This window comes from Meles meles, chromosome 14, assembly GCF_922984935.1.
Source record: "Meles meles chromosome 14, mMelMel3.1 paternal haplotype, whole genome shotgun sequence".
In the NCBI taxonomy this organism is placed as follows: domain Eukaryota; kingdom Metazoa; phylum Chordata; class Mammalia; order Carnivora; family Mustelidae; genus Meles; species Meles meles.
Genome location: NC_060079.1, coordinates 71,538,017 through 71,560,032, shown reverse-complemented (window position 1 = coordinate 71,560,032; position 22,016 = coordinate 71,538,017). Strand labels below are relative to the sequence as shown.

Sequence of the window (22,016 nt, the reverse complement as noted above, 5' to 3'; positions counted from 1 at the left end):
CTAGCGGCCTAATGCCACGTCACAATGCCTAGTCCTTCCCCTCACTTTATCTCATCACACAGACATCAGCCATTTTGTTTCCCATCATCACAAGAACAAGGATGAGTAGAGGACAATAAGATATTTTGAGAGAGACCACCTTCACATAACTTTTATTACAGTATAATTATTTTAGTACTATTAATCTCTTACTATGCCTAATTTATAAGTTAAACTTTATTGTGGGTATATATGGGTAAGAAAAAAACAATATATTTTGGGTTGGATGTGATCTGCAGTTTTAGGCATCCACTGAGGGTCTTGAAAGGTATCCCCCGCAAATTAAGAGAATGACTGAAATTTGCTTGAACTACAGAGAAAAATGAACCAATACTACCTCTGGTCCATGGCTGGGGGGTGGGGGGGAGTGACACACATTTCAAGCTTTTATCCTAAGTCCTGCCTCAATGCATTAATATTAAAAATATGAAACATTACTACAGTCCCCCAACTCACAGTGACAGCATAAAATACCTTTCCAATTTAGTACACAAAACTATCATAGTTGTGAGGTTTAAATTAACAACTACTACCCATAGCACTCAATATTGCAAGCTAGTAAGGAAATGTACTTTGAAGGAATTCAATACAAGAGGAAAATGTTTCAATACATGCAATTTTGCTATTTATGCAAACTCTACACTTAAAACATATTTTCCTTCTTAAATGTTCAGAGTATCTCCTCCAAAGCAGGCTTCTATATCCTATTCTTTTATTAAAACTTAAGATAGACACATTTTTCCCATCCAGAAAAAATATAAGGTTGTTTCCTACATTCACATCATTACAGGTAGGTAATTTAATCAGAAACTTAGTGTGGGTGATGTTAAAACATCCCATAGACATAAATGAGATAGATCATTTTTAATTATATTTTCTCAGACTCTACCCTCCAAGGAGTCATCTTTAAAGAAAAAGTAAGTAACATTCAATTATGTTTCTCCTATACTGTAATTAAGCAACCGCACAAAGTAGAATAAGTTAGAAATATTAAGGCCCTGAAAAAAAATCTATTACATTAATTAGCCAATTCATTTTCTATCATCTGAACCTAAAAAAACTTGCCAAATCCCTTTTCTTCCCTATCCCCCCCCCAGCTCTTCGTAAGGGGCAGTGCAACAAGAAGCACAGCAGCGCGCCCGCCTCCCAGCCCACACCCCCACCAAAAGGACAAGCTGGTGCTGGAACCGTGGCAGCACTGACAAGAGCAGACCAGAAGTTTCCCTACATTTCTGAAAGAGAGGAAGCAAACGGATATTAATAACGAATAAACCTAAGTAGAGAAAACCACCAGCCAAGGAGAAGCCCTAGCAGCCTGGGGAGCCATTCCTTTCGGCCAACGCTGCTCAGTGTAGCGGTCAGCAAGCAGCGGCGGCGTCGAGGCAACCACCGACGGTCTGTGAGCGGCCCAGCAGCCACCCCGCGGGGCCGAGAACCAGCCGCGAAGCCGAGTCGCAACTGTGCCCAAGCAGGGGCCGCTCGGACCAGGAAGAGATGCAGAGCCCAGCCCCGGGCACTTGAGATCCCTACGGCAGACCTGGAACTCACCAAGGAAAAGCAGTTCCACCCGGAACGTAAACACATGGAAGGACCGGAGCAGGAGAGTCCGGCGAGTAACTATGCGAGACGGCGAGGCCCACGGGGGAGTCTTCCCGTGAACCGGTCCTCCCCATGGCAAGCCTGCCCGCAGCTCCCCAGGGCAGAAGCGGCATTTCAAAGACAGACGTGCACGGCTGCAAGTGACTGCCCCCTTTCACTCCACAGTCCATTAGCAAATCCCAGATCAGCTTCCCTTCAAAACATACCCGCAACCGCACGGCCGCTCACCACGGCCCCGACGCTCACCACGGCCCCGCCGCGCGGCGGTCCGCCGTCAGTACACCTGAGCGGCTGCCACAGCTTCAGAACAGCTGCTCCCGCTTCCCTCCCGCTTCCCCTCCAAGTCTGCTCTCAGGACAGGGACTCGGAGGGCCTTTTAAAGAGCACATCAGGCCCCAGTATAATATGCCCACGGAATACTTATCTCCTCCTCCAGAGTATCATGCAAAACAGTGCACCGGGTCTGCTAAAATGAGCTCATGTCAGCTGAATCCGAGAAGAGAGGGGGAAGCAAACCGTGAGAAAGCTCAATGGCAAAAAAAAATCACAGAAAGTGCCAGGAAATACACTTTCTGGGTGTATGGGTTCACCCTGTAGGGTGAACCCTAAAGGACAGACAGCTTCTATCCCTTGCGTATTGTAAGAACCATGAAATCCAGAGCCGGACGGTGAGTTAAAGCAGAGGCCTTACTGGGGAAAAGACGGGAACAAAGAGACGAGCAAATCGTCTTGGGCAACACATGTCAGGAGCCCCCCGCAACCAGCCCCCTGCAACCATGCACGTTCTGAAGGTGAGGGGCTCACCCTCCGTGCAAAAAGATCTACCCCTCTGGGAGCAAAGGAGCAGCCAGGCCGACAGCAGATGACCTGGACGTGGTGTGGCTCAGAGCGGCAGAGAGGGCGGGGCCGCACAGAGAGGCCCTTTTCGCAGGAGGCAGGATGTCTGTGCAAATGGAAGGCGAGACTAGTGCAACTGTTACATACAGAAGGCTGCCCCGCCCCTGGTGCTCCGATGCGCGCGCACACACACAGCCAAGGCACTTTCCCACAAATAGGGCAGGGTAAGCCAAGTCCTTTTATGATCATTTTTTTTTTAAACAGTGCAGCATCAGTTCAAAGACAATTTTTAAATTGAAACAGGAAGAGAGCACCTAAACTTGCCTGATGAACATACATCAGAACAACAGCCAAAACCATGAAACTTCTGAGCAGACATTATGGCATGAATTTTTTTTCAAATCCAATTACCTCTTTTAAGGGTATTCACAAAGCAGAATAAGTACTCAACAAAGAGGGGCACCTGAGTAGCTCAGATGGTTGGGCGTCTGCCTTCGGCTCAGGTCACAATCTCAGGGCCCTGGGATCGAGCCCCACATCGGGCTCTCTGCTTGGTGGGAAGCTGCTTCTCCCTCTCTCTCTGCTTCCCCCCTGCTTCTGCTCTCTCAAATGAATAAATAAAATCTTCAAACAAACAAACAAACACCTCAGCAAAAAGAAGATAAAAATAAGGACATAATGAAATGGAAATAAAGAGTTTAAAGGACTAGAGAAAAAAATGGCAGCTTTACATAACAACTGGCTAGGAAAGCAAGAGGGCCCAAATTTTCTGAGTTCTTACAACCAGTGGGGCTTAAAGCCTGGGATTTCAGGGGTCAGCGCGCCTGGCTCTGGGAGAGCTCAGAGGACACGGCGTCGCTCGGCGAGAAGGCCGAGCAGACAGCCCGCAGACACACAGCGTGGAAACAGCCGCCTGAAGACCACCCGGGCACTCAGCAGGCAGGTTACTCGCTCGTTTCAGAGTGTGTCCCGGAGAGGCAGCATTCAGAGAGAGACCCCTTTGGGGACAAAGGAACTGGTGGCCAGTGCATTTCCCTGCCCCCTGGCTCAGAGCCACCGGCAGGAAGCAGGGCAGTGCCAACACTCGCCACCTAATTTCTTACACCAAGCGCCGCCAGCACCATGCTGCAGAAGCACCGCCCATCACGGGCATGCCGGCCTCAGTCCCAGTAGGCGGGCAGCCTCCCCGAGACCCGAGACCCGCACAAACTCCTGCCGGCACCGCGGCTCCCCGTCTGGGAGTCGTGTGAGGCCCTGGTTCCAGCAGCAACAGGTGGCTAGCTGCGTGCTAGGCACAAGTAGCAGAGACGGATCAGCTAATAAAACAGACGCAGGGGGCGCCTGGGTGGCTCCGTGGGTTAAGCCTCTGCCTTCGGCTCAGGTCATGATCTCAGGGTCCTGGGATTGAGCCCCACATCAGGCTCAGCAGGGAGCCTGCTTCCCCAACCCCCACCTCTCTCTGCCTGCCTCTCTGCCTACTTGTGATCTCTCTCTGTCAAATAAATAAATAAAATCTTTAAAAAAAAAAACAAAAACAGACGCAGGTCCTCACATTGCTTAAGTTCTAGCCAGTATAACTGCTTATCTCATAAGGACACTTGAGTCATCCCTGTATTCAAAGGAACTTTATCTACCGTTTAGTAAGGCTTGAATGAATGTCCTGTTTGCTCCTCTCAAAAGCTATGAAAAGAATTACGCATATAGATCCGAAGAGCCGCCTTCATTTTTCATGACCTCAGAGGCATCCTCAAACAACCACCTTACTTCACTTACTCTCTTGTGAGTGGAATCCCCTAATACCTTTCCTGATACTTGTCATAATCCCCAAATTAATAAATCTCCATGTTCCATTATTCACTACCATAAACCTTGTTTTTCTTTATTCATTACATTCTTATCATTTTAAATTGCTTATTTAAAAAAAGATAAAACCAGTAAACAGAATATAGAAAGCCTCATATTTCAAAATACGATTTAGCCTAGTTAATAAGATCACCACTCGTCTACATCATTTATTAAACCTCCAACTCAAATCTAAACAACTCAAGTAAAACCCTTCAGTCTGAATTACAGAGGCCCCCTTGGCACCCCACCCCAACCCCCAAACTGAGAGACACAGCAATCCCATTCTCAACCTCTCCATGAGGTTGCTTGATTGCCGTACTTTTGACTCGAACAACCATTTTTTTTTTTTTTTTAACATTTATTTGACAGAGACAGATCACAAGTAGATAGAGAGGCAGGCAGAGAGAGAGAGAGAGGGAAGCAGGCTCCCTTCTGAGCAGAGAGCCCTATGTGGGACTTGATCCCAGGACCCCGAGATCATGACCTGAGCCGAAGGCAGCGGCTTAACCCACTGAGCCACCCAGGCGCCCTCGAACAACCATTTTTATTCTGAACCATAATTCAGAAGGATTCCCCAGTATATAATCCAAACATACCAATGGAGACAAAGAATAAACTCCTATTTAAAAGATATTTTAAAGGGAAAAACAGACTCCAAAGACAGATCTACTCTATTAAATCAGTGCTGAGCATCTTTTTCTCCAAGAATGAAGCTGTCCAGTTTCCCTAAAACACAAGTCAGTTTAGCATTCCAGTTACAGAAGCATCTTCAAAGCCTGCAAGATGTAGCCTCCTTTTAACAGGTCAGCTGTTCACTCTTCTGCAACGTCTCTAACTTCACAATTAGAACTGAGGGCTTAAATACAGATGACAGAAGCACCTGTGATGACCCCCCGCCCCCCGACTGACGGGAATGCAGACTCCCAGAATACGGCCAGTCTCACCGAGTACACAGAGCAGCTGGAAAGTGAAGAGAAAAGGATGCTAACGGGGTCTTCTTGATCGTTCTGATTCCATACATTTCAAGCCTCACTCAAACCAAGGACTATACTGTAAAATGTCCCACAAATAGCAGTACCTAGAGTTGTCATCACTCACAGGAAACTGCTTAGGAGCAAAATTCTCTTCAAACTGTGAAAAGCAGGAAAAAAGTGAACGTTCGGTGTGTCTTAAAATAAAATAATAAAATGAGAGGCACCTGGGTGGCTCAGTCAGTCACGCATCCCAACTCTTGATTTCTGCTTAGGTCACAACCTCAGAAACATGGAACAAGGTCCGCTGGGCGTGGAGCCTGCTTAGGATCCCCACTCTCTCCGTCTGCCTCTTCTGCTCCCTACATGCATGTTCGCTTGCTCTCTCCAACAACAACAACAACAAAGTTGCACAAACCTCCCTGAATCACCACCGGGCAGATGCATTCTCAGTGCGTGTAACATGTGATCCGGGATTACCACTTCCCATGATAGAATTATCTTAATATGACATTAATACACAGAAACAGTCGTACATTTTACTACATATATATTCAGTGCTTAAATGGAGGGGGAAAGAGAGTACCACAAGCCAAGTTTCACCAGAAAAATACTCTTGCCATTTTCAACTTAAAATGCTTTACCTGATTTGAAATGAAAACGCTGCAATAAGGGCTACAGGGCTCAGTTCTTTTAAAGACCATCACGCTTAAATGTTCACAGCAAACTGTCATGTGAAAAAGTCACAAAACAATAAATGTGACAGGATTCTTTTTTAATATATATTACTGCACATATCTTAGTTTTCTTCCAAAAGAGAACTATTTATTAATTTTTGAGGCCCTTACAACATCTAACAGGAAACTCTGTTACTTCAACCACAACAAAGTAGGATACGCGACTATCCTAATGTCGCTCAACCGCTCAGTGGTCACAGATGATCATTTCATATTTGGGCACATATGACATATATGTGTGGATATATATATGTTATAGGTGTAATATGTATACCATGCATATGCATGGAATATATATTAATATATAAAAATATATGTTTATATTTTTAATCTAACACTTAAATTTTCTATGTTGCTATTTAACTATTCTAACTTGTCTACAACAAATTAAGTCTCAAATGTCTGAACTGGTTTCCGCAGCAGAACGCTCTCCTCATGTGGTCTATCTTCCAAGTTCCACTAAGGAAGAATCTTCCAGTTCTCTGCCATCTTCCTACAATCGTCAGCATTTCCAGCTACTCTGGTCAACTTGTTCTAAACAAAGGATGTTAAACGTGTGCTAATTTCCTATACATCAACTTGTAGACACTGCAAATCAAATTCCTTAAAGACTTACCTTCATCGTACATTTCCTCTACCAAATAGGCCTCTGCTCGGTCTTTCAGAGCATTCACATTGTCGGGCTCCACCTGCAGAACTTCAGAACATACTCGAATAGCTTCAACAGGCTTCTCATCCTACAAACAAATATGAGAAAAGGATTTATGGTTGTTATTCCATATATTAAGTTTTTACACTTCTGGGAGCCAATCAACTGTTACCTTAGAAAAGCAGTGGCAAATCCTTTCTTTTGAACGAATCGTATATTCAGAAACACTTGGCTCTGTTTTCATGACAGATTCATATTTGCTGGTTGCATCCATGTACCTATGGGTGAGCAAACCATGATGAGTAACAATGAAATTCTATTTCCAGAGCTAAGGAAGGACCCCTACTCTTCATCATACGTTACTGAAATCAATTCACCTGAATGAGCAGGTGCCTTCAAGCACTGTTTTTACCTTACTAATCTACAGTGGCAAAGAAGGTACCGCCGCCAGCCAAAGTTAGGGGGTAAGACACATGACCATAGAAAATGTGTGTGTACAAAGCAGAGTCTACCTGTGAATACCAAACAAGGTGAAGAATTTCTTCAGCAAAATACTCATGATTTTGAAAATGAGTAAAACATTTCATTAAGTCTGACTTACACAGAGCATTTTCAGCAAAACAGAGATCAGGTCTTATTTCTTGGTCACTGCACACCTTCATGAAATAATAGAACCCATTAACTTACATCATCTTATATAACGAATGTCGATATTCACAGCTAAGTATATGTAGTTCTTGCAGAAGAAAACTGCTTAAATCCCCAGCTTTCTAAGAACAATAAAAGCTATTTCAGCATTTTTTTAAAAAAACTAGTGAAAAGTATTAGTCACGTATACACCAAGTTACTTTCCTTGGTGATGGCAAACTAAAAGATACATTTTCATACTACTGTGGCACATTATTCCCATTATTCAATTAGAAAATAAGTGCAATTCACTTTAAAAAAACCAACTAGCTTCTGAAAAAGTGAAACGAAAGTACTCTCCCCAGTTCCTCCAACTAGGTACAATTAAAATACCCTAGACATTACATATTTATAAAAATATGAAAAGACTCAGAAAGAGGAGAGAAGCAGGTAGACCATTTGAGGATGGCACGTGTAGACTGAACTAATCCCAAATGCTGTGTTCTTCTTCGTGCTGATATGCTTTCGTTTTCTACATACAGATCATAAAGTTCTACTGATGATAATACAAATCCAATCTAATTGTTAATTCTACACTGGGCACCTGTGTGGCTCTTTTTGACCTGTCTAGGCCGGTAGCTGTAGTTCCGGGGCTGGAAGCTTAGAGGTGGGGAGGAGAGAATTCTCAGGTTCACCATCAGTAGCTTGGTCAGACCTGAACACTTCAGTCTGTTCACACAAAACTGGATAAGAACATAGATATGGATGTGCCGAGTTAACATCCAATTTGTATACATTGCTTAGAATTTGGGGGAAAGTTTTTGAAAGATAATTGTCAAATTATTGGACATGTGTTATAGTAATACTAGTATGACATTTTGTCACATAAAATTTATATTTACCTCTTACATCTGTTAAAAACATTGTTGTACATAATTCAACATATATTTGACTTTGATTTTGTTTCACTAATTAAAACAACAGTAAACTTGAAAAAAACAGCAACAAACAAAAAAAACAAAACCCAGGGGCACCTGGGTGGCTTAGAGGGTTAAGCCTCTGCCTCGGCTCAGGTCATGATCTCAGGGTCCTCGGATCGAGCCCTGCATTGGGCTCTCTGCTTGGCAGGGAGCCTGCTTCCCACTCTCTCTCTGCCTGCCTGCTTGTGATCTCTCTCTTTCTGTCAAATGAATAAATAAAACCTTAAAAAAAACAAAATAACAACGACAAAAAAAACACCAAGGAATCTTGGGACCTGAAGGAAACATAATATGGTAAACTTCCTGGCTTTTTTTTTTTCTTTTTGCTTCCTATACCCAGACTCGGAGCTGAAGCAGCCAGCAACCCAGAAATGCTAATGGGCGCAGACAATAAAATCAAAACCAGCAAAAGCCTGCTCTGTCAAGTCAAAAGACCTGGCAAGGGTAGCCTAGCAAGATGGAAAACTTGGGCTCCAGTACAGCCAACCACCACCAAAAGAAAGTAAAGCCCCACCCCCTCCAACGCCCGCAGGTCAGGTGCACAGGCTCGACTTCCTGCCGAGGCTGCGACAAGGTGTGCCCACACCTGTACCAAGGTGGTACAGAGAAGGCCGAGTGGGGAGCCGGGACTTCCATCCATGCTGGAAATAGTTCCCAAAAGTCTCACCTGCTCCAAGCAATAGTGAGAAGCCCCACCCCTCAAGTATCAACAAAGGCCAACTGGGAAACGTCTAGCTCCCTGACAGTAACAACGCCATGCCCACCCTTGCCGCGCTGGGACAGAGTCGGAAAGAAACAGCCAAAACAGAAGATTTAAATGAAAACACGGTCTTACAAAATCAAAGTGTCCAGGTTTCAACTGAAAACCATTCAGCCCACCAAGAAACAAGATCCCAAACTGAATGAGAAAAGACAAACGGACAGAGATGTAAGAATTATCGGACAGATCTTAAAGCAGCCATGGAAAGGGCAGCAGGGACAAACAAACACCCTTAAAGCAAATGAAGGCAACAGACAGCCTCGGCAACGTAGCGGCCGAGATACAAGAACAATCACATGGAATTTGTTTATTAGAACTGAAAAATGGAAACCCCCCCCCCCCAAAAAAAAGTTCATTGAATGTGCTTCAACAGTAGAATGGAGGTGAGAGAGAAAAGAATCAGTGAACTGGAATGATCAAAAGTGACCAAATCTGATCAGAAAGAAAGCGAGCTGAGAAAAATGAGGAGTGCCTCAGGGAGCTGAGGCGCTATAAGAGAAGACCTGACATTTATGTCAATTAGAATCGAAGATGGAAACGAGAAGCCTAAAAAAGTACTTCAAGAAATAATGGCTGAAACTTCCCAAATTTGACAAGACACAAACCTACATATTCTAGAAGCTAAGTAAACTCCAAATAGGATAAATAGGATAAAAACAAAGATATCCACACCAAGATACATCAGAATTAAACTTCTGAATACTGAAGACAAAAAAAAAATCTTGAGGGGCATAAAATATATAAAAGAAACAAAAAAAAAATCTTGGCTCACTTGGTTAAGCATCTGCCTTCAGCTCAGGTCATGATCCCAGGACCCTGGGATCGAGCCCCACAGGGATCCCTGCTCTGTGGGAAGCTTGCTTCCTTCTCCCTCTCCCATGCCCCCTGCCTGTGTTCCCTCTCTCGCTGTGTCTCTCTGTCAATAAATAAAATCTTAAAAGAAAAAAAAAAAAATCTTGAGAGCAGTCAGAGGAAAATGCCTCATTCTTAGGGAGAAGGCTATTAGAATGGCAACAGATTTGTCTTCAGAAACCACGGAGGCCACAAAAAAGTGGCACAGTATTTTTCAGGTGCTGTAACAAAAGGACTGTTGACCCGGAATCCTATCCCACAAGAAAATCTCTATATACTCTGTAGACATCTCCATCACTCTAGATACTACATTATTTTTTAATAGTCAATTTATATGTCTGTCTCCCACCCTGATCTAGGAGCTTCTTAAGACCAAAAACCATGTCATGTTCATTTCTACACCCCCAGTACATCGTCAGTGCCTGACACAGGACATATTCAATAAATAGTTCGTGAAATGTAAGTAAAACTGCTGGTAAGAATACTATGCAGTTACTATTATTTAAATTCTGCTATAGTAAAAAAAATGTAGAGTTGTAGTAGTTTTGCCAAGGCCCAGTGCTTTCTAGGATATTCTATCCTCAAGGGCTAATGGGTAAAAGAGCAAGCAGCTCAATTGTTCTTCTGTGCCCAGAAAAGGCATACAAGGGAGGCCGCACAGTGCAAACCAGCGTATTCTTACCTGCCGTCTCTGATGAGCTCTTCGGCTGACTCAATCAGCTTATTCAGTTTCTTTACTTGTTTATAGTGTGCAAAACACCTTTTATGATCCTGGTCAAGTTTTAGACATTCACGAACTTCGCTGCTCATGCATTTAAAAGAGGAAAATACTCCAAGTCAAAATAATCAATGAGTAGTTTTCCATACCAAATACAGAAATCGCAATAAAAGGTATTTTTCTGGTAACAATTAAACAAAACACACAGACCTAACAATTCACCATACAATTTTACATCTGGCATCGTTGCACACACAAGTATGAATTCAAATTAAAATGACTTAAGTAGGTTATACATAAAACACCGACTTTGCTTCTGCAAATACAGTATCTCTACTTTCATAAGCGCAGCTCATGAAAATAAGCTATGTGGAAACAGAGTAACTTAAGGATAACACAAAATATATAAATGAAGAACATGAAAACAGTCTTAACCACAGTTTTAACTTAAAAAGAAAATGGGATGATTATCTTACTGCCAAAAGAGAAAGATGAGATGTGCACGTCACTGGAACTGACCTGAGGGACAGTTCATGGTCTCCTAGTTGATAGTACAGGGTGCTAATTTTATAAAAAGCCTCAGTATTATCATTCTTCAATTTTGATGCAGCTTTTAAGTCACTTATCGCTTTCCTAGGTTCCCCTTCTTTTATGAAACATTCAGCTCGAAGTTCCCGTAGCTCTGCATCCCAAACACAAACCTTGAGAAACAAGAGAGCTAGACTTTACGAAACAGCAAACTGCGCACACTCCCTCCCGCACATTTTGCCTACATATTTCTCAACGTGAAAGCATCTTCACGTAATGTGATTTCTATATTATAACTAGTACTAAAACGTCTGATACAATTTAGATGTGACAAAATAATTTCTCCAAGGACATCTTAAATGGGGGAAGGAATATCCTGTATATAAATAATGAGGCCCCTTTCCTACTTCCTTCAATTATATAATTTTAAAACTCTGAAAATAAGAATACATGACATTACTATTAAAAGGTTGTTCCCAGTGAAGCATATCTGATGTTGAAAAGAATATTCCGTATCTAGTCTCAAAAAATAAAATCTAGGTTCTACATCTGTAAAATATTTCTGTTCTACTAATAACTAAATAGAATTCTCTTTTATAAATAGTTGTCTCTTTGAAATTTAATCCTCATATCACAAAAAGAAAAGAGGAAAACAATGTGGGAAGGCTGAGGCTTCACCATTTCTACTTTATGAAGAAGTTGACGATATTCATAAACAGACTAGTATTCTTTAAAACTTAAGCCCAAAAGTCCAACAAAAAAGCCTGGGGAAGTATCTTTTATATTATATATTTCTGAGTTGTTCTTTCTAAAGTCATATTGAATTTTCACATGTATTAAGATACCAAAATCAACACTGTACATTAATAAAATATCTTGAATAATTAACTAGGTCAAATGGATAATCTAACTACTGGAAGGTAAAAAAAATTTTAACTTTGTATTTCCTTAATAAAGCATTAACAAAACGCTATAATAAAACATGAATTCTGCTAGACCACACCACGTGATCTCCTCTACAAAATCATCAAAGCACTGACTTCACATACATCCTCAGGTGCTATGAAAATGATAAATACACATGAATTATGATTGCTTCCACTTGAGGATGTTAGTCGACTTCCTTCTTGAAACCCTCTGCCATTCAGTCCGTCAGTGGCAAGAAGACTACAGACTCGGGCTTCCCATCTAGAACTCCGGATCTTGTCAACCGTTCATCTGCTTCTTCCCTAGAAGCTTCCCATTCTAACCACTCCTCTTCGCCACTAACGTGATTTTTCCTTTTCCTTCAACCAATTTTTTCATCTTTAATCCCATTATGTAACCTCTCAAGTTCTCTTCCCCCAACACAGAATGTAAAATGAGATAGAAATACCAAAGCAAGAGATATGTATAACAATACTTAACTCCCCGTCCACGGCACGTCCAGCACATTTCCTGAGAACTTCAGTCCAAATTCCATTCTGTACAAACACCAGCTTTTCACTTCAGAGCCAAAAGCCCAAAGACCCACCTGATTCTATCCTATCTTGTTTCTTGTAATACGTAATGTGTCAAAGTCTATAAACGCGCCTTACGGTGCAAAGCAGCACGTGTCAGGCCAGCCAGCTGCACCGCCGAGACACTCACCTCTAAAATCTTATCAAGGAAGGTTATAGCGGCGCCGTAGTCCGCGCTCTCGAAGGCGTCAAGCGCTTGGGAACGCAAACGCTGCATCTCGTCCGACTTCACAAGCTGCAGCTGGGCTTCCTTTTCTTCGCTTTCGCTTGGGCTAGATTTGAGCTATCAAAATGAGAAATTAATGAGAAATGTTTAACCTCTGAAATCTAATACCCGCAGTACACACCCCGATCTGACCATTTCACACCCTCAAGCTCACCGGGGGCGAAGGGAAGAGACGCCGGCCACACTGGCCCATCCGAGCACGTGCCCCGGGGCTGACAGGCGGGAGGGAAACGTCACCCCCACTCGGGACAGTACACAGACGCAAGCTGGAAGCTGGGGCAACAGACCTGGGTCCCTGAACCTCACCAGGAGGCAAACACATTTGGGAATGTGACAGGACAGAGAAGAAGGAAGGATGGCGAGCACTCGCCTCCCGCTTGGGTACAGCTCTGCACGCTCAAGGGAGTTTCATGTATTCTGCCTTCCAGCTCTATTTCCTAAATGTGTATTTTTAAGTATAAAATAATTTTACCAAAATAATGAAAACCAGGGAAACTGAGGAGAGGGCATATTTTTTAAAGGCTATAGGATGAAGACTTGATACCAGAGAGGCTACGGTGTAATGAGAATTTATGGGGAAAAATGGGAGAATAACACCTTATATTAAAAGACTCGGAGTTTTAGGAGGTCTGCACGTTTTCTCTTTTTAAATAACCTTATCAAGGTATAATTCATATCACAGAATTCATCCATTTTGAGTGCGCAATTCTGACTTTTAACATATTTAGCAAGTACGTACCCATTAACCCAGTTTTAGACCATTTCTGGCCATCTTTTAAGATCTCTTGTGTCTGCTTATAGTTCATTCCTACTCCCAGCCTGGCCACAGAAAAAGCAACTCTTAACAATTTCTTCCTCCGGGCGCCTGGGTGGCTCAGTGGGTTAAGCCGCTGCCTTCGGCTCAGGTCATGATCTCAGGGTCCTGGGATCGAGTCCCACATCGGGCTCTCTGCTCGGCAGGGAGCCTGCTTCCCTCTCTCTCTGCCTGCCTCTCTGTCTACTTGTGATCTCTCTCTGTCAAATAAATAAATAAAAATCTTTAAAAAAAAAAAATTTCTTCCTCCAATGGAAAATCTTAAGCTTAATGGCTTAGAAAAATTGAGTGCCTACCTTAAAAAGCTCTGACTTGGGCAAGGCGGCGGGGGTGGGGGGCTTCTTTCCTGATTTTTCCTAGTTTATATGTAATAATTCCTGAAATCTAATATTCTTACTAAGACGGGAATTGTAGTTGATAGGTTCCAATCTGGGGTGAGGTGCACCCAATGGTAGATTATTTCTAGAAATGTCTCTCTTTCAATCGACCAATCATACTGCTCCCTCTTTTAGGTAAAAAACAGCCACCACCAGCTACCTGGTAGTAGAGAACACTCCAGATGCAAAACCTCAAGAATACTATTTCTGAGTAGAGGCTCTATATGTCTCCATTTTGCTTTTTGGATACTTTAGGTATTGTTTTGTCTGTTTAACCATTGGCTTTTGACGGAACGGAGAGAACACCCAAGTATTCAGAGGTAACTAGAAATTAACCACCTCAGCTTGCTCTGAGGAGGACTGTCCCTGCAGGACTGAATTACCCAGTTGAAGGGAATTGCTGTAAGGCCATGACATGCTAATCTACGGCTGTTTGGTTTTTTTTTAACTTTTTTTTAATTTGTTTATTTTCAGCGTAACAGTGTTCATTGTTTTTGCACCACACCCAGTGCTCCATGCAGTACGTGCCCTCCCCATTACCCACCACCTGGTTCCTCAACCTCCCACACCCCCCTGCCCCTTCAAAACCCTCTGATTGTTTTCCAGAGTCCATAGTCTCTCATGGTTCATCTCCCTTTCCACTTTCCCTCAACTCCCTCTCCTCTCCCTCTCCCCATGTCCTCCGTGCTAATCTACACCTGTTTTATCATCCTCAGGATGGTCCTGAACACTTCTGGCGGATCACGCTGGAAGAAAGATAGAGGTGTATATCTCTTTGCTCTGGATAAATGTAATTTATTAACTTGTTTCCTATATGTACACTACTGCCCCTTTTGGAATAGGATATCCTATTCCATATTTTTGTATTTTTGACTTTGCATTTTTGAATATTGATATCCAATTCCAATTTCTGAATAGGATATCCTACTGAAAAGGGGACAGTAGTGTACATATAGGAAATAAGTTAATAAATGACTTTTAACCCAGAGCAAAGTGATATACACATACATCCTTCCTCCAGCGTGCTCTGCCCGAAGTGCTCAGGACCAACCTGAGGACGGTAAAACAGCCGCAGATCAGCATGTCATGGCCTGACAGAGAGACTGCCTCTTCTGGATGGAATTTACATTCTTTTCTTCTCAAACTTCTCAAACTTCATAGAGTCTGATGTCTACCACATGATTTTCCTTGTTGGGAGGTGAGAGCAGGAGAAGCCCTAAAGCTTGAGGTTGAGGATGGAGGGCTCAGCCGCGCTCAGCGCCCAACGGGAATGGGAAAGAGGGAGTGAGGTGAGGTGAGGTTCTCTGACCTCTTAGAGGGTGGAGGGAGCTAGGAGGAGAGGGAGGGGATTCTTGCGAGGAGGTAGGAAAAGAGTCTGGAAAACAAACTAAGGACTTATAACCCTGAGGAGTTTCAAAGTAAGCTGAGTGAGATGAACATTTTCACTGTTGCCGCAGGCTGGGGACTCCTCCTGGGATATGTGCAGGTAGAACCTGGACCCTGTTAGCATTTCCCTCCCTCTTTTTCACGTTTCTTCATAACCCTTCTTTTGTGTTTCATACTTCTAACCCCCTCAGACAGGCCTCTACCAATGACGATACTTTATTTCTTATCATTTACTGTGATCAGCCATAATAGCTATGGGGTGGGGGTTGTTAAAGGGCCAAGCTGCTCTCTCATCTGAATACACCCCTATTTCTGGGACTTTGAGAACAAGGGGTTGATAATTGTGGTGGACAGACTTCTAAGATGGCCCCAAAAGACCCCCACCTCCTGAAACCCATACCTTTGTGCGATCCCCTCCCCTAGAGTACAGGATGGAGTGGGAACTCCTTTTAACACGCAGAATATGACAGAGGTGACAGGATGTCACTTGCTCAGTTAGGTCCAAACATGGTGACTTCCCTCTGGCTAGCGCTCATTCTCGAATGAAGCAAGCCACCACGCTGTGCAATGCTTCACGGGGAGGCCCACGAAAGAAAGAACCAACAGAAGCCTCCAGCCAACACTCAGGAAAAAAGCAGAGGCCTCAAGTCCATGAGCCCAAGAGGAATTGCATCCTGCCAACAATGAGATGAGTCTGGAAGCAGTTCTTTCACCAGCCAAACCTTCAGGTCATACTGCAAGCTCACCTGACGCCTGACGTGGCCTGTGAGAGACGCCGAAGCAGAGGACGCAGCTAAACCTGCCCCGGTTCCTGACCCCATGAACTGTGTGTTGCTTTAAGCTGCTAACTTTGAGTAATTTGTTATGCAGCAATAGATAATAGAGTAGTTTACCATTTTTTCAATGGCCATATTGTGAATATTGCCCAATAGATTTTATATTATTGTTTTAAAATGAAGTCTAAATGGGAAAAAAAAAACCACCTATGCCCAAAACTTTGTCACTTATATTATTTACATTTTCTTCACCAAAACAAAGGGGGATAATAATGATGTGGGAAACAAAGGCAAAAGAAAAAAATTTCCTTCCCACTTATAGCCCACTGGCAAGTCCCTGAAACAGGCAGAGTGACCTTCCTCTAGGAACACAACTACCTCAATGTCGATACTTTGCTAAGGGCAAAAGACAATCTTAGCCCAACGCCCAGGATCCTGTGAGTCTACTTTAACATATAAAAATTCCTTTGGATGGGGCGCCTGGGTGGCTCAGTGAGTTAAAGCCTCTGCCTTCGGCTCAGGTCATGATCCCAGAGTCCTGGGATCGAGCCCCGCATCGGGCTCTCTGCTCTGCAGGGAGCCTGCTTCCTCCTCTCTCTCTGCCTGCCTCTCTGCCTACTTGTGATCTCTATCTGTCCAATAAATAAAATCTTAAAAAAAAAAAAAAAAAGAACTGGGCTGGGGAAAGGTAACCCTAACACCATGGCCTCCCCACCACCTGTCCTTCAGCCTGCTCTCAGCTTCTTCCCAAATAGTAAAGAAAATCAGGCAAACATAAAGGAACACCCAGTTTTACTGAGACCATGAGACAACCACCGATTAGATTTTAATACAACTAAGTCTAATGTTTTTTGGATTTCTCTGCATATGACTGAGCATTGTGACAAAGGTTATAAAAATATTAGAAATTTCAGTTTTATTTTCATAGTGGTTATCATAACTAAGCATTTTTACAAACTACAAAAATGCAAATAAGGAACAATGAGGTTTCTACAGTTGACCCTCGAACTACACAGGGTTAGGGGAACCGGCACCTGCCACCCCGTCAAACCCACGTATAACTTGACTCCTCCAAAACTTAACTACTAGTAGCCTACTAGTGACCAGAAGCCTTATCGTTAACAGTCAATTAACATGTTTTTGTATATGTATTACCTACTGTATTCTTACAATAAAGTAAGCTAGAGAAAAGAAATTTTATTTAAAAAATCATAAGGAAGAAAAAATACGTTTACAATATTTACACAGTCCACACAGAAGTGGACCCATGCAGTTCAAACCCCTGTTGTTCAAAGGTCCACCGTATATATGCTCTTTCTAGACCACTTCGGAAACAAATCCAGACAGAATAAAAATGCAGGTCTTAAAACCAGCTTCATGAGGACATAAAGACATTGGCCGTCTCTCTAAATCATTTTTCAATTACATGTAACCTGTACCATCCCCCATCAAATCCAAAACACTTTACACGTTGTAAAATAGCCATATGGGTAATTATAAAATTCCCTTTTAAGAATGTCTCATTTTTCCTTTTAAATCAAATTTTCCTTTTAAATCATTTTTCCTTTTAAATCAAACTTCCTAAGGAGTTTTAGAATAGTTCAGGTGACATCTCTAGATTCTCATGCAAAACAAAGCAGAACATGTGAGCCATATAAACCGAATTAAAATTATTTTTTCTTGGGCACCTGGGTGGCTCAGTTGGTTAAGCAATGGCTTTCGACTCACATCAGGCCACCTGCTCAGCGGGAAGTCTGCTTCTCTCTCTGACCCTCTCCCCTCTCGTGCTCTCTCTCATTCCCTCTCTCTCAAATAAATAAAATCTTTAAAAACAATCATATATTCTTTCCACATACTTTATCTTTCAACTATTAAAGTGATTCTCTCATGTCAGTCACTATGTATTAATTCAGAAACTGTGACTTTTATATACACAAAACAAATGATTGTCCCTTTTAGCTATAAAGTTATTACTAAATGTCTTAATATAAAGAAGTCCAATATATCCATTCATCTTCATGAAGATGTTCAACATCTTCATAAAACCAAAGACATATTGAACTTACCACTTTTTTAAAATCATCTTCTGCTTCATCAAGTTTTCCTTGTTTGAGTAATAAGTGACCTCTCTGTAATCTTGCCTAGAAAAAAGGAAAGGTGTTCTGAGTACCATGCATTTCCAAATTTTCTTTAAATACGAAGAATAAAATCAAATACGCTAATGAAGCATTAATGAGATGTTTACTTTTCCAATGTCCATTTATTTGACTTGGCACTCTTCCTGGAACAATTCCTGGAACCACTGAATGTGTGTTACTTTTATGAAAGTACACTTCCTTAAAAATACTTTTTGTGCTATAGCCCCCAAATTGTGAACTCCCACCAACTAGTAACGTCACCAAGCAAATGCGGTCTCTCCACACAATGGAGTATCATCCAGCCACAAAAAGGAATGAGGGCTGACACATGCTACATCACAGACGGACCTTGAGAACAGTATGCACAGCGGAAAGAGTCAGACACAAAAGGCCACGTACTGTATGGCTTCATTTACACGAAATGTCCAAATAAGCAAATCCAGACAGACAGAAAGAGACGTGGTTGCCAAAGGCCACGGCATAAATGGGGAGGGGCTGCTATAAGGGACTAGATTTCTTCTGGGGGTATCGAAAGTGTTCTGGAACTAGACAGTGGTGATGCCTGCACCGCCTTGTGAATATACTAAGACACCACTGAATTATACAATTTAAAAAAGGATGAATTTGGTGGTATGTGAATTATATCTCAATTCACATTTTTTTTGCCATTGTAATAACTTTTTGTCACTACAAAAAAGCTGTGTAATTTGGGACTTCACCAATCAAAGTTCTAGAAATTATTTTGTTCTTATTAATTCCCAGTGGACACATTCACTCTACTATAACCGAGTGACAGCCCCTCTTCCTTCCCATGCGCACCACTGCCCCCATCTGATATCCCTCTTCAGGTGCACAATCCCAGCTCTTCCAAGAACACCACCGCTCTGATGACCAATGGGACCACAAGACAGAAACCACACTGATAGTCCGCTCGAACTTATACATCACTTTTACAATATATAAAAATGTCCCTAATCCTCTGTTAAGTGCACCAACACACATAAATACCAAGATGAAAGCCACTTCAGCTACCTGATAGCTATTATAATCCTAGGAAAATGAACTACTTAACCTTTTGAAAGGTTGTGCTTAGCTAGGTAAAGTAACAGATTAAAGAAAAAAAATCTGACACTTGGGAATTCCTAAAATAATAATAATATTTCACACCAAATGTTCACCCATACCTTTCAGTTAGCCTTAGTCCTTTTTGGAATATGGTAGAATATAAACAATAAATGAGTTACCAAATTAACTTTGTTTTTTTACCAAATTAATTTTGAAACCATCTAACTTATCCATTTATTTTAAGCCATTATGCTGAGCTGCCAGTCATCAGGACATCCCATCAGAACTGTAAATTCCTCCATTTCTGAAGCTTCTGGGTTGGCTGCAGGGGAGGATCAGCCTAATTCACGATGATGTCCTCTCCACAAACCGCTGCTTAACCGACCTATCTCCTGTTCTTTGTTCTTCCTGCTACAGCCTTAACGGGAACTACTGCCAGTCCCCTGACAGCCTTTTCATTGACCTTCAGCTTCAGAGAGCTCAGCTTCTCCATCAGCTGGTTACTCAGCCTCACAGCTTGTCCTCCACTCCGCCCCCCAGAGGTCTTCCGAAACCACAAAGCTAACACCACTGGCAGGCTTCTCAAAATCAGAGGCTGCACCCACTGTTCCTGTTTCACACAGACCTTTGATTCCAGAAACTTTGGCTTTCTCTTGCTGCCCTACCACTACGCCACGGTGGCTTTCTCCATCCTCCAGCTATGCAGGCTGGTCCTCACCTTAAAAGACAAATGACCTCTTCCAAATTCCCATAAGCTCCCCCTTAAAGGAAGTTTAGATGGACTTACTGCAGTGAAATCCATCTTCAATTCAATGACTTTAGTTAAATCAGGAAGTGCTGCTTTTGACTTGCCCATAGCTAAAAAGACAGTAGCTCTCCGATAGTAAGCAATGTAGTTCTCTGGGTCACCATCTGAAAATTAAAGTTACAAATATTAGCTCTTGGTAATTTATTCAAAACCCAAATAACCTAAACAGTACTAGATTTTGCAATTCTCTTAAGAAAGGTATTAAGAAGGGGCACCCACGTGGCTCAGTCGGTTAAGCACCTATCTCCGGGCTGCACCTCTGGTCATGATCTCAGGTGGTGGGACTGAGCCCCACACAGGGCCCTGCGCTCGCCAGAGTCTGCTTTAGATTCTCTCCCTTCTCCCTCCCTCCCTCTCCCTCTGCCCCTCCTCCCACTTGCTCCTTCTCTTGTACCTGCTTGAGCTCTCTCTAATAAATAAATAAATAAGATCTTTTTTACAAAAGAAAGAAAGGCATTAAGAAAAGCATTTCTTCATCAATGATGTGTCGCGTTGACTAGCAAGATCACTACAAATAAAGGCAGAACAGGACTGGGATGCCTGGGTGACTTAGTCTTGGTTAAGCTTCTGTCTTCAGCTCAGGTCCTGATCCCACAGTCCTGGGATCCAGTCCCGCATCGGGCTCCCTGCTCAGTGGGCAGTCTGCTTCTCCCTCTGCCTTCAGCGCCCCCTGCTCGTGTTCTGTATCTCTCCCTCTCCCTCTCTGACAAATAAATACAATCTTTAAGGGAAAAAAAAGCCAGAACAGGATTGGCAAACTAGGGTCTCTGAGCCAAATCCAACCCACAGACTTCAAATCAAGAATATCTTTTATATTTTTAAAGAGTTGCCAAAAAATAAAAATAAAAAAATATGCACACAGAGACTGTATGGCTACAAAGCTTAAAAATTCATTATCTGGCTCTTTAAAGAAAAAGCTTGCCAACCTCTTGGTTAAAATAGTAACTATATGCAACTCATAACTTCTATAAGTATCCAATTCAGTCTTCGTCTTTGCTGAAACTTCCTTAAGTAAAATACCGAGAATGTGACTATGCCTTATTCATAGGATTTTAGAAAATCACAGACTTCCAATTAAACTGACATATTAAATGTGCAATCTCTGCTCCCTCACAAATTCCCATCAAAATGGCAGTGAAGAAATAAAGGTACAAATCTTAGGACAAAGGAGGAGAATGGAAATGAGAGCAAGACTAATTAAGTTAACAATATTTGAAAGAAGGAATACAGATGGATACGTTGGGTTTTGAGCTAATTCCACTCTGCTCAGTGCCTACAGTTAGAAGCAGACCTTGTGCTGCCAAACAGTCCTCCTAGAAAGCAATTTTGAAACATGTATGTTCTTGACCAAACCCAGCCACGTGTCTTAAACAAATAAACATTTATGCACAGAGATGTTCCATCATTATAAGATTTACAACTAAAACTCTCGGAAAGTTCTACCCTTGAAGGTCTTACTATTTGAAAAACATGGCAAATGGGGATCTGTACGGCAGAAGGGTATATAATCACTGCAAATCATGGTTTTGAGCAGTTGTTAATGGCACTGAACTACCTGAAGTACTGCTGGGCAGAGGCAGAGCAGGAGGACAGAGCAGGCTATGAAGCCATGTATGAGAGAAGAGGTACAAATAGCCAAAAGCACCTGAAAAGATGCTTACATCACTGATCACTGGGGAAATGCAAATCAAAACCACACTGAGACACCACTTCACATCCATTAGGATGGCTATGATAAAAAGAAAGGAAGAAAGAGGAAAGGAGAGAAATGCAGACAGATAAACG

At 42.4% G+C, this 22,016-nt stretch overlaps 1 protein-coding gene across 1 annotated transcript in view; it reads right to left on the bottom strand.

Annotated features, from left to right (window-relative positions):
* Window positions 1–22,016, bottom strand: part of DNAJC3 (DnaJ heat shock protein family (Hsp40) member C3) — a 53,585-nt gene that overhangs the window by 7,599 nt on the left and 23,970 nt on the right. Inside the window, exons 3-9 of the mRNA XM_045978341.1 lie at window positions 20,211–20,335; window positions 18,287–18,361; window positions 12,772–12,924; window positions 11,134–11,315; window positions 10,579–10,698; window positions 6,850–6,955; window positions 6,645–6,765 (exon numbers count right to left, since the gene is read on the bottom strand). Of these exons, the coding sequence (XP_045834297.1) occupies window positions 6,645–6,765; window positions 6,850–6,955; window positions 10,579–10,698; window positions 11,134–11,315; window positions 12,772–12,924; window positions 18,287–18,361; window positions 20,211–20,335 (882 nt within the window). The remainder of the gene's footprint in view (window positions 1–6,644; window positions 6,766–6,849; window positions 6,956–10,578; window positions 10,699–11,133; window positions 11,316–12,771; window positions 12,925–18,286; window positions 18,362–20,210; window positions 20,336–22,016) is intronic.